Source organism: Populus euphratica, unplaced genomic scaffold (assembly GCF_000495115.2).
Source record: "Populus euphratica unplaced genomic scaffold, PopEup_1.0 scaffold45.1, whole genome shotgun sequence".
In the NCBI taxonomy this organism is placed as follows: Eukaryota; Viridiplantae; Streptophyta; class Magnoliopsida; order Malpighiales; family Salicaceae; genus Populus; species Populus euphratica.
Window position 1 is genome coordinate 773,254 of NW_011499886.1, and position 11,790 is coordinate 785,043.

Consider the following 11,790-nt stretch of genomic DNA (forward strand, 5'->3'; position numbering starts at 1 on the left):
TCCTGCTTTCAAAATCAAAACCAAGATTAAGGGCATAAATTAAAATCAATTAAGTGAATAAAAAGTTTTTTTCTTCTTTTTAGACAAATCTGAGGGTTGTGGATTGGATGCCATGTGAGTTGCAAAGAAAAGGCATCAGTTATGGCGAAAGAGCAAGCAGAGACTGATTTTTTGGTCGGGAGAGGGGTGGCGTGGGTTGTTTTTTTTGGATAAATTGGACATAAAATTAAAAAATTCCGTGTAATACATGAAATAAAAAGTTTCGATGAAATATTATAATTTGAACATATTATATTGATTCAATCAGCTAGTTGGTTTTAAAAATAATAAAAAGCCTTTTAAAATTATTAAAATCAATAAATTTTATTTGACAATTCACATAATTACATTGACTATTATAGGTAGCAATTTTTAAAAAATTATGTAAAAATTTAAGTATGATTCAAAGTTCAGATAAAAAATTTATGGTTTTTTAAGTTATTATTTTAATATAGTATAACTAAATTTTTTATTGGATCTAAATTTATTATATTAATTTATAAATATATTTATTAAGTCAATCACGTGATTTATTTAAAAATAATTTTTTATTTAGTTTTAATAAACTTATATCTGATGACTCAAAATTATACATTTTATAAATTTATATTTTTTATATAAAAATTAATTTATTAATATAATTAAATTTAACTAGTTAAAGAAGATGGGAGGTTGAAGATGACATTATTAAATTAGGTTAACTTACCACACAAAAAATTTGAAATGATATTGTTATATTAAAATTTTAAGTTTATTTTATTATTATTTTTTTTAAAAAATCCAACGATTTTATAGTGACATGGATGAAGATATATCGTGGCAACAGATGTCAGGGAGGTGAATTGTGTTTTTTTTTTATTTAAAAAAAAAAAGGGATCTAGGTTGCCGAAGTAGTTGCTGACATGGAATAAGTTAATGACATGACATATGAGGTTAGAAAAATAACCAAAAGAATGTCCCTATTTACCATAGAATTTATAGAGTTGTTTTCATTAACCCTAATCAAACAAATCACAAAAAAACAAGCAATACCCTCCCTTTTTCTTACCCTCCTAGGAAGTCACAAAGACTATGCAAGTTGGTGTGAAAGTCCCATAAGCCTGTGCCTCTGGCCTCCCTCTAGTTTGATGACACTGTACAAAGAGAAAACACCACTGCCTATTTCTTCCTTCCCGCACGCCTTGCACCCTCTCGGAATCACACTCTTGACACTCTCTGCTTACCACCCACGCTAGGCTACTGCTCCTTTCTTTCCAGGGTTTTTGCTTTTCTCCTGAACCTTCATGTAATTATGAGAAAGTCATCTTTTCCCCCCACCACTACCCGGCGCAACCCAGCTCCACCCCCCCACCGCCGTCCTCCCTTCACCACCAACAACAACAACAATTTTCCCACAACAGGGAACGCCCGTAGGACTTCCCCTAACTTCATAATCCACCTTCACCTGGACCCCACGCTCGCACCTTCCAGCAGAAGACCAGACCCCAACACTGTAAACTCTGTAATCTCTCAATGCAACCCAACACCACCACCTGACCATATCATAATACCGACAACCACTACCACCAAGACAAAACTAACTGCTCGCTTGCATTTTCAGCAATGGTCCCACACGCTGAATTTTATGACAACCTTATGGGAACTCCGTCTTCGGGGAGCCCACAGTTTCACTCCAAAGCTGCAGTCATACATCCTCTTACCTTCTGATACAGAGGAGTTGAGAAGGAATTTAACGAAGAAGTTTAGTGATTATCTTAAAGGACTCATTAAGGGTGTGGATAGTAATGTTAATGATGATGAAAATGTGGTTGGGAGATGGCAGGCGAAAGTGAGTGAAAAAAGCGATGAGATTGCGCAGTTGATGAAGTTGCTTAAGGGGAGTAATGGAATGAGGGGTTTTAGTGAGTTGAATGAGAGGAAAAAAGGGTTGGTGGCGGAAAGGGACTTGATCGTGAAGAGATTGGAGGAATTTAGGGCTTCCATGAAGTGTATTTTGAAGTATATTGAAGGAGGAAGGGAGGAGGAAGGGGAAAGGGGTTTAGAATTGTTTGTGTTTGATGGGGAGATTGATTGGGAAAGGATTCATAGATTGGTTTCGAGGGAAATTAGGAGGTTGGCTGATGGGTTGCCTATTTATGCTTATAGGCAGCAGATTTTGGAGAAGATTCACGGCAACCAGGTGTGGTTTTTAGTTGTTATTTCTCTGTTTAGTAAGTAGAATGATGTTTGGATTGTTTTTTTCTAAATGGTTAAATGCTGCTGGAGTAACGTGGAAAATGTGGGAAATAATGGATTTTGAATTTTGTCTTTTGAATAAACGTGGAGGGGAATTGGGGATTTGATTGTTTATCTGTGATTTATGTTGCAGATTTTAAGTTGTTAGATTGTGGCTTTATAACAAGTACGCGTGGTAGCTGCTTGTTTTTAGGATTAATTGTTTTTTACCTGCATTGTTGTATATAGCATGCAAGGTTGCTACTTTGTGCATGATGAATGGTATACCATGTGTTCATGATCATTTGTTAGTTTCTTTGTTCTTGATTGGCACATTACAATTGAGAGCAGACAGTAAGAAAGGTTTCTTTGCTGTGAAGTTGTGTTATGTTTTGGTTATTGTTGTTCATTTAAGTCTTTTGGGCGTTCATAATTTGAGCTTGCTTTTTGACTCTACCTTTCACTATAAACCCAGCGAGTATGCTGCTTGAATCTGCTTTTGGTTTTTGTTCTAACCACTGCTTGTAACGTGCAGGTAATGGTTTTGGTTGGGGAGACTGGTTCGGGGAAGAGTACACAGTTGGTTCAATTCCTTACTGATTCAGGAATACCTGGCAAGGAGTCCATTGTATGTACTCAGCCACGCAAGATTGCAGCCATCTCACTTGCTGATAGAGTCAATGAAGAAAGCAGGGGGTGCTATGAAAATAGTTCAGTCATGAGTTATCCAACATTTTCATCCGCACAGCAGTTTGGTTCCAAAGTCATATTCATGACTGACCACTGTTTACTGCAGCACTACATGAATGATACCACTTTGTCTGGGATATCATGCATCATTGTTGATGAGGCTCATGAAAGAAGCTTGAACACTGATCTTCTTTTGGCAATGATTAGAGGCTTGCTTTGTGAGAGACCTGATTTAAAGCTAGTGATAATGTCAGCAACAGCTGATGCAAAGCAGCTGTCAGATTATTTTTATGGTTGTGAAATCTTTCATGTTGAGGGAAGAAACTTTCCAGTAGAAGTCAGATACACTCCTTCCTCTGAGGGAACTGCTTCTGGTAATGTTTCTCCATATGTATATGACACTTTAAGGATAACGACAGAGATTCATAAACAGGAGAGTGAAGGCACCATTCTTGCCTTTTTGACTTCTCAGATGGAAGTAGAATGGGCTTGTGAGAAATTTGATGATGCCTCTGCTGTTGCATTAGCCTTGCATGGAAAGCTTCCTTTCGAAGAGCAATCTCGTGTTTTCCAAAATTTTGATGGGAAAAGAAAAGTTATATTTGCCACTAATCTCGCAGAGACATCACTTACAATTCCTGGGGTCAAGTATGTGGTTGACTCTGGCTTGGCCAAAGAGAGTAAGTTTGAAGCAGCTACGGGCATGAATGTGCTTAGAGTGTGCAGGATCAGCCAGAGTTCTGCTAAACAGAGAGCTGGTCGTGCTGGGAGAACGGTACCTGGAATATGCTATAGACTCTACACAGAATCTGACTTTGAGTCGATGTCTCCCAATCAAGAACCTGAGATTCGCAGAGTTCATCTTGGTGTTGCTGTTCTGAGGATGCTTGCTTTGGGAATTAAGAATGTTCAGGAGTTTGATTTTGTTGATGCACCTAGCGCCAAAGCAATTGATATGGCCATTAGGAATCTTGTTCAGTTAGGTGCCATTACACAGGAAGGTGGCATCTGTGAACTAACTGAGGAAGGTCGCTACATGGTTAAAATGGGCATTGAGCCCCGGCTCGGTAAGATCATTATCAGCAGCTTTCATTATCGCTTAGGTAAGGAGGGCCTTGTTCTTGCTGCTGTAATGGCAAATGCCAGTAGCATATTTTGCAGGGTTGGTAGTCAGGATGATAAGCATAAGGCTGATTGTCTTAAGGTGCAGTTTTGCCATTGCAGTGGTGACCTCTTTACTGTGCTCTCTGTGTACAAAGAGTGGGAGGCTTTGCCTCAAGACAGGAGAAATAAATGGTGTTGGGAAAACAGCATCAATGCCAAATCCATGAGGAGATGCCAAGACACGGTCAAGGAATTGGAATTTTGCCTTGAAAAGGAGCTCACTGTTATTATTCCGTCATATTGGAATTGGAATCCTAATAAGTCTACCGTGCATGATAAATATTTGAAAAAGATAATACTCTCAGCCCTTGCAGAAAATGTAGCCATGCACTCTGGACACGATCGACTTGGTTATGAAGTAGCATTGACCGGGCAGCATATTCAGCTGCATCCTTCATGTTCGCTGCTAGTATTTGGTGAAAAACCAAATTGGGTTGTCTTTGGTGAACTCCTCTCAATATCTAATGATTATTTGGTTTGTGTAACTGCTTTTGACTTTGAATCATTGTCTACACTTTGCCCCCCTCCCTTGTTTGATGCCCTTGAGATGGAAAGCCGGAAGTTGCAAGTGAAGGTGTTGACCAGTTTTGGCAGTTCCCTGCTCAAAAGGTTTTGTGGTAAATCTAACAGCAATCTGCAGTCTCTTGTAACTTGCATTCGGATTGCCTGTATGGATGAAAGGATTGGTGTTGAAGTACATGTTGATCAGAATGAAATTCTGTTATTTGCAACAGCAGAGCACATGCAGAAGGTGTCCAGCCTTGTCAGTGAAGCTTTGGAGTGTGAGCGAAAATGGTTGCATAATGAATGCATGGAGAAATTTTTGTATCCTGGAGCTGATTTTTCACCCATGGCACTTTTTGGAGCAGGAGCTGAGATTAAGTATTTGGAACTAGAAAAGAGATGTTTGACTGTCAATGTATTTTTTTCTAATGCAAATACAATTGATGATAAGGAGCTTTTGATGTTTCTTGAGGAATATACATCTGGTACTGTTTGTTCTGTTCACAAGACTGTCGGAAGTGGACAAGAGGGTGATGAGAAGGAAAAGTGGGGCCAAATAACATTTCTCTCTCCTGATTCTGCCAGAAAAGCTGCCCAGCTGAATGAAGTTGAATTCAAAGGCTCCAAGCTGAAGGTAGTTCCATCACAAACAATCATTGGAGGCAATCACAAAATGTTTTCATTTCCTGCTGTTAAAGCAAAAATTTTTTGGCCTCGTAAAGTCAGTAAGGGGCTTGCCATTGTCAAATGTTATGTTCATGATGTTGATTTCATGATTTGTGATTTCTCTAACCTGGAAATTGGAGGAAGGTATGTTCGGTGTTCAGCTGGTAGGTGTGTGGACTCGGTTGTTGTCAGTGGATTTAGTAAAGAACTTTCTGAAGATGATATTTTACGTGCATTGAGGAATGCCACAAACAGGAGAATCCTAGATTTCTTCATAGTAAGGGGAGCGACTGTTGAAAATCCTCCTTTGGGTGCTTGTGAAAAAGCACTTTTAAGAGAGATATCCCCCTTTATGCCTAAAAGGAATCCCCAAACTAGCTGCTGCAGAGTCCAAGTCTTTCCACCTGAATTAAAGGATGCTTTTATGAAGGCTTTCATTACCTTTGATGGAAGATTGCACTTGGAAGCAGCAAGAGCTTTAGAGCATATGGAAGGGAAAGTATTACCTGGGTGCCATTCATGGCAGAAAATTAAGTGCGAGCAGATGTTTCATAGTTTGATATCCTGCTCAGCTAGTATCTATGTTGCAATCAAGAAGCAACTGGATTCTTTGCTTGCAAGGTTCAGTCGTGTAAAGGGTACTTTCAGTGGTTTAACTTTTCTCCTTTTACATTTTGTGAAATTTTGTTACTTATTCTGTGATTGCAGTCATGAAACCCTTACAGTTTATCTTCCAAAATTTCTTTGTTCCCCTTTCTTTTCAGAAGGTGTTTTTTATAGGTGCAGCCTTGCAGGATGGAATATTTTACTGTTTCTTTTCTTTTCTTTTCTTTTCCCAATGTGGTTGCATAATCTATTTTACTATTATTGCAATCTGATCTTGTTTTCCTCCTCCCATTTCTTGCACTTACTGGGATGTTAAAAAAAAAATGCTACTCATAAGCCTTGACATGTATGAATACGCATGAGCTACTTTGACCACTCTCCAGTCTCAGACAATGGTTGTCTGTTTGTCAACTTCTTGAAGATAGTGATCAATTATGATTGAGGGTCCTTTTTTCAAATGCCATAAATTGATGTCTTGAAGCATGCTCAAATTTGTTCTCATGATTACTAAGTTTGATGCACAATTAAGTATTCAATACATGAATCTTTAATACAATTTTTCCATGAAATTCAGTCTGACCACTTTGTGTACCATTTTCCCACGTATCTAGTTTTCCCACGTATCTAGTTAGGAACTTGATTTATTTTCTTATTTCAAATTTGTCTTGACACTCTAGATTGGAGATATAATCCTTCAGAATTGGTTGGATCCCCATGCTGCTGTTGTTGTTGGTGATTGACTGTCCCACAGTTTATGTGCTCTTTGATCATCTTCCAATCTGTTGGTGGTTATAATAAAAGTAGTCTCCTCGTAATTTTTCAAATTTGTTTTGAATATTATGTAAATCATGTGCTTCTAGCAAGTTCTGAACATTTACTTTATATGCAGCTTGTATGGTCGTACAACTGATTTTATAGGCTTTGCTGGTTGATTAATGGCATATTATGTGGATTTGCTTGATCTCTGTTTGAAAATCATTTACCTAGATGCATGTATTGTATCACTCACAGGTGCAGAATGCAGTCTCGACAGGAATGAAAATGGTTCCTATCGAGTGAAAATATCTGCTAATGCTACAAAAACTGTTGCAGAGCTAAGAAGACCTCTGGAAGAGCTTATGAGAGGACAGACCATAAACCATCCAAGCCTCACTCCAACTATTCTACAGCATCTGTTCTCTGGTCAAGGTATCAATCTGATGAAGTCAATACAGAGAGAGACCGGTACCTACATTCACTTTGACAGGCGCAACTTCAATCTTAAGATTTTTGGTCCGTCAGACAAGATTGCTCCAGCACAGCAGAAATTTATTCAATTACTTCTGGCCAATCATGAAAGCAAGCAACTCGAGATCCACCTCAGAGGTGGAGATCTGCGCCCAGACTTGATGAAGGAAGTAGTTAAGAGGTTTGGGCCAGATCTTCATGGTCTCAAAGAGAAGGTACCTGGGGCAGATCTTACACTTAGCACCCGTCACCATGTTATCTCTGTTCATGGTGACAAAGAAGTAAAGCAAAACGTGGAAGAAATAATTTTTGAGATGGCGCAAATGGGTTATGATTCAGCTGAGAGGCTTGATGGTGGAGATGCCTGCCCCATTTGTATGTGTGAAGTTGAGGATGATTACCGGCTTGAAAGCTGCGGACATTTGTTTTGTCGAATGTGCTTGGTGGAGCAACTTGAATCAGCATTGAAAAACTTGGATAGTTTCCCAATATGCTGCGCCCATGGGAGCTGCAGGGCTCCCATATTGCTGACAGACTTGAGGTCTCTCTTGTCGAGTGACAAGTTAGAGGAACTCTTTAGGGCTTCTTTGGGGTCATTTGTAGCATCAAGTGGGGGAACCTACCGGTTTTGCCCATCTCCTGACTGCCCTTCAGTTTATAGAGTTGCTGATCCTCTCTCAGGTGGTGACCCATTTGTCTGCGGGGCTTGTTTTGCGGAGACTTGTACCAGGTGCCACTTGGATTATCATCCATACCTCTCGTGTAAGAAATACATGGAGTTCAAGGAAGATCCTGATTTATCACTAAAGGACTGGTGCAAAGGAAAAGAGAATGTGAAAAGCTGTCCTGTCTGTGGATATACAATCGAGAAAGGGGAAGGTTGCAACCATGTTGAGTGCAAGTGCGGCGGGCATGTCTGCTGGGTCTGTTTAGAGTCTTATAGTAACAGCGAGGACTGCTATAACCATTTGAGGTCAATGCACGGGGGCATAGCTTGATTTTTAACTACTTTCTTTTCCGGTTGTCTTTGTAAATATACTCAAATGTATATATAGGAAATAGGATTGCATATACTCTACTGTATTTATAGGATGTACGATTATAAATATAAACAAGTAGGGTTATTCAGGATAACTTATATTCTCTGCTGAGCTGCTGTACATGCTTTTGGTTATTTCCATTATAGCCTGCACTCGGTAATCTGCTGCCGCCATTTATTAGTAGTTTGTTGTGTGTGATCTAGGAGGGAATTAGCCCATGCCCACATCCAAGTGATTTATGGCGTTCCCGAGCTCATGCTTTTAGCTATTGTGTGAGGCTTGTCTGTTATCAGTTCGCAGTATTTGTTTTCTCCTCCTGGTGCTTGCTGCTGTTTCTTAAGCCTTCGCCGTGGTGAGACGCTGTTTATGCCTTGTTTCTTATTAGTACATTGGTCCAATCCATAATAAAAGGTTGCAAAATTAAAAACAGAATCAGGATTCAGGAGTGAAAGGGGAGGGAAAGAAAACGCAGAGAAACTAAGGTTATTATAATTAATTCAGGCTTCGTAATTATGATTTCCAGCATTGGTTGGTCAAGAGTTCTTTAGGCAACATGTAAAATGTGTTCTTCAACGAGCTTATATATACACATATCCTTCTCTGTCATCCAATATTCAAAATGTTTCTAGTAATTTTTTCAACAAGCTTTCAGAAGGTGAGACAGATAAATAAGGAAGATCTCATAAGAAATAACAGCAACCAAATGCAAGTCCTAAACCAACAATGCCCATACAAAATGTCAAAGCCACACAAATCCAAGACTCCCTGCTCCCATCACAAATAGCCTCTTCTTCTTCTGAATGGTCTTTCGCCTCCTTTGATCTACCACAACCACAACACAATTTCTTTTCTTGCTGTTGACGTTGTGTTTGTGCCTTCAAAACTTGAAACTCAAGCAGCCTCACCCATTGCCGATAAACAAATAACTGAAAGGACTCATGCAACAAAGCTTTGGCAACACGATCCCTCTCCTTAACCAAACTTGCAGCCTTCCTCTCAGCTTCCCTTGCTCTTGTCTGTGACAACCTTAATGCCTTCAGAAGCTCCAACTTCTCATAATTCTCACCACAAAAACCTCTATACACATCAAAATCATCACGATCATGTTCCCTTCTCGTCATGCTAAAACCTCTATTCATCGATGATACGACAGTCCTATCTGACCAAGAAAAAACCTTCATTGGTGGAGGCAGATCACAATTCTGCAATAAGTCAGTACCAGAATTTGGAGAAAGCAAGGGACCCAACCACATATCATTCTCTTTCATAGCTCTAGAATCCATCTTCTGGTTGTTTGTTGCCTGCCATCCAGCCATTTCTTAGACTATTTTGCTTGGAGGGCTTCCGATGAGAATTTTTTAAAGAAATGGCAATATAAGACGTGAAAGAAAGAAACAAGGGGTTGGTGAAGGAATACGTAGGTGACAGGTGGATTAAGTGAGACGTAAGAAATGAGGTTATCTAGAATATCTAACCATTTTTCTACGTTAAAAAAAACTGTACATGTTACGTTATCTATATTTTAAGATAGTGTTTGTTTATTATTTTAAGATAGAAACATTAAAGATATATATAAATTCGTCTAAAATATTTTATGTATATTCATCTAAAATTATTTTATTTTATATTTTTGTCTTTTAAAATAAATATTTTTTTATTTCTTCTATATTTATTTTTCAATCTTAGAACACTAGTAAAATTAAAAGAAAAGCCGAATGAGCAAAAAGTGATGTATACAAGGCAAGGCATGGTTTATTATGGTTTGAAATAGTAAAATTATATTTTTATTCTATTAAATAAAATCCAATGACTTACACTCGAGGTTATTATTATCTTTTTATAATGTCTATTAAGCATTACAAAATTGGCTGGGGGTAGATAGGTTTCTTTATTTTTTTTTTGAATTGTGTGATTACTTAATTACTTATAAAAACAAAAAAAAATATTTTTATAAAAAGCTTCACATTTAACAACATAATAAAATGATTTTATTTCCTTTAAAATCAAAACTTATTTACCTTGCCTCTGAGGGTCATGTATACTTTTTTTTTTGGTGTGATTATTCCACAGTGTTAATAGTAATTTGATATTTTAATAAATATAAAAATATATTTTATGTATGTGGTTAACATGTTAGCAGTAAGTTACCTATCATGTTTGAGCGGTGTATTTAGTGGATTTCTTTCCTGTTGTTTTTTATCCTCTTTTCTTTTTAAATTTTGTGCCTAATCTTTTAAAATTTCACAACAGTCCTTAAATTTTATTTTTTTAGATTTGGTTCATATTGTTTTAATTAATTTTTTTATTTGAATTATCTTATAGAAATGAAATGTATTTTTAATCTCATTCTTCTTTATTTTTTTAATTTGTCAAATTTTTTTCTTATTTTGAATTGATATTTTTTTATTTCACTTTTCAATATTAAATTAAATTTTTTTTATTGAGCTTATCTCTATAATTTAACGAGTTGTGAATTTAAGAAATTAATTTAGGTTTTTTAAAAAAAATCATGTTTTTTTCAGTTAATCCTTTAATATTTGATTTAATTAGAGGTTGGGCTCCATTAGTTTTTTTATTTGTTTTCTTTATAATTTTTTATTAATTTTAAAAAATAATGATTATTTTAAGTTTTTTTATTTGTCTTTCTTTATTAAATTTAGATTTTTTTAAAAAAAAAATTGTTCTTTATTTAAACTAAATTATTTATTTAGATATAAACATAACGCACTCACCTCATAACTCATGGATGTCTTTCATTTTGTCATGCAATCTTTTATAATAACGTTATAATCATTTTAATGAGCTCTTTCTAGTAATACCAAGTCTATGTCTATGGCAGAACAGCAATAAATCTCTGAGTTTTTTTTTTTTTCGTCTCCTGGATATGGTATCGGTGGTTTAAAATTCTAAAATATTTCATCTAGTATTGTACTTCCTAGCATCTTTAATTTTTTTAAAACGTAAAAAAAAATAAAAAAAATCTGAACCTTGCAGTAGCATGGGCCAAAAATCTAATACAACCTAAATGTTGGTGAAAAAAGTATACTTCATAGTTTTGTTTAGAAAATGCTGCCTTTGATCCCGCAGGGTATATCTACACAGTTCCAGCATTCCATCTATTTTTAGAAAGAAAATTAAAAAACTGCAACATAAAAACTGATCTTGGATCAATCGATAATTATAATTACAACAAAAAATAAAGGGTATTATGAAAAAAAATATTTGTTTCCTGACCCCATAAATATTGTGGATACTTCTTTATTTTGCGTTTTAGTCTTGTATTTATTTAGGTATTAATTTTTTTATTTTTATATGATTATTGTGATATCAAAAAAAATATTCCGATATCATATATTTTATATTTTATTTAACATTTATTTAAATAAAAAATAGTTTTAAAATAAAATAAAATAATTAAATTTTATAGAATCAATTATTTAAATTATGGGTTTACTAAGATAATTTTAGTTATTTTAGTTCATGGCTTCGGTTGAGTATTTTTTTTTTTAGTAATTAACTATTTTTTTTATCATATTCCATGTTATTAAATTTTAGAAAGTTTATGGATTTATTTATAGATTCTCAGGTTAATCTAGTTTATATATTTAGTGGGTTTAATTTTTTTAAAAAAAATTATTTT

At 35.9% G+C, this 11,790-nt stretch overlaps 2 protein-coding genes across 3 annotated transcripts; one reads left to right on the forward strand and one right to left on the reverse strand.

Annotated features, from left to right (window-relative positions):
* The first annotated feature begins 1,080 nt into the window (after nucleotides 1-1,080).
* On the forward strand, nucleotides 1,081-8,337 carry LOC105130325 (putative uncharacterized protein At4g01020, chloroplastic). Of its 2 annotated transcripts, none has more exons than XM_011032772.1 (3): nucleotides 1,081-2,218; nucleotides 2,789-5,915; nucleotides 6,976-8,337. In XM_011032772.1, the coding sequence occupies exons 1-3, from the start codon at nucleotides 1,331-1,333 to the stop codon at nucleotides 8,106-8,108; spliced, it is 5,148 nt and encodes a 1,715-aa protein (XP_011031074.1). In that variant the 5' UTR covers nucleotides 1,081-1,330; the 3' UTR covers nucleotides 8,109-8,337. The 2 variants fall into 2 exon arrangements, with proteins under 2 accessions (XP_011031074.1, XP_011031072.1); XM_011032770.1 differs by having other exon boundaries at nucleotides 1,082-2,218; nucleotides 6,895-8,337.
* Nucleotides 8,338-8,830: 493 nt separating this feature from the next.
* On the reverse strand, nucleotides 8,831-9,466 carry LOC105130410 (uncharacterized). Its single transcript, XM_011032901.1, has one exon. It carries the CDS (start codon nucleotides 9,464-9,466, stop codon nucleotides 8,831-8,833), a length of 636 nt encoding a protein of 211 aa, XP_011031203.1.
* Nucleotides 9,467-11,790: the final 2,324 nt, after the last annotated feature.

Bases quoted from the DNA above. Each gene is read 5' to 3' on its own strand.
- LOC105130325 (XM_011032770.1), top strand. From the start codon at position 1,331: ATGAGAAAGTCATCTTTTCCCCCCACCACTACCCGGCGCAACCCAGCT. The intron at 2,219-2,788 runs GTGTGGTTTTTA...TGTAACGTGCAG, and splicing joins AGAAGATTCACGGCAACCAG to GTAATGGTTTTGGTTGGGGA. The intron at 5,916-6,894 runs GTACTTTCAGTG...TATCACTCACAG, and splicing joins AAGGTTCAGTCGTGTAAAGG to GTGCAGAATGCAGTCTCGAC.
- LOC105130410 (XM_011032901.1), bottom strand. From the start codon at position 9,466: ATGGCTGGATGGCAGGCAACAAACAACCAGAAGATGGATTCTAGAGCT.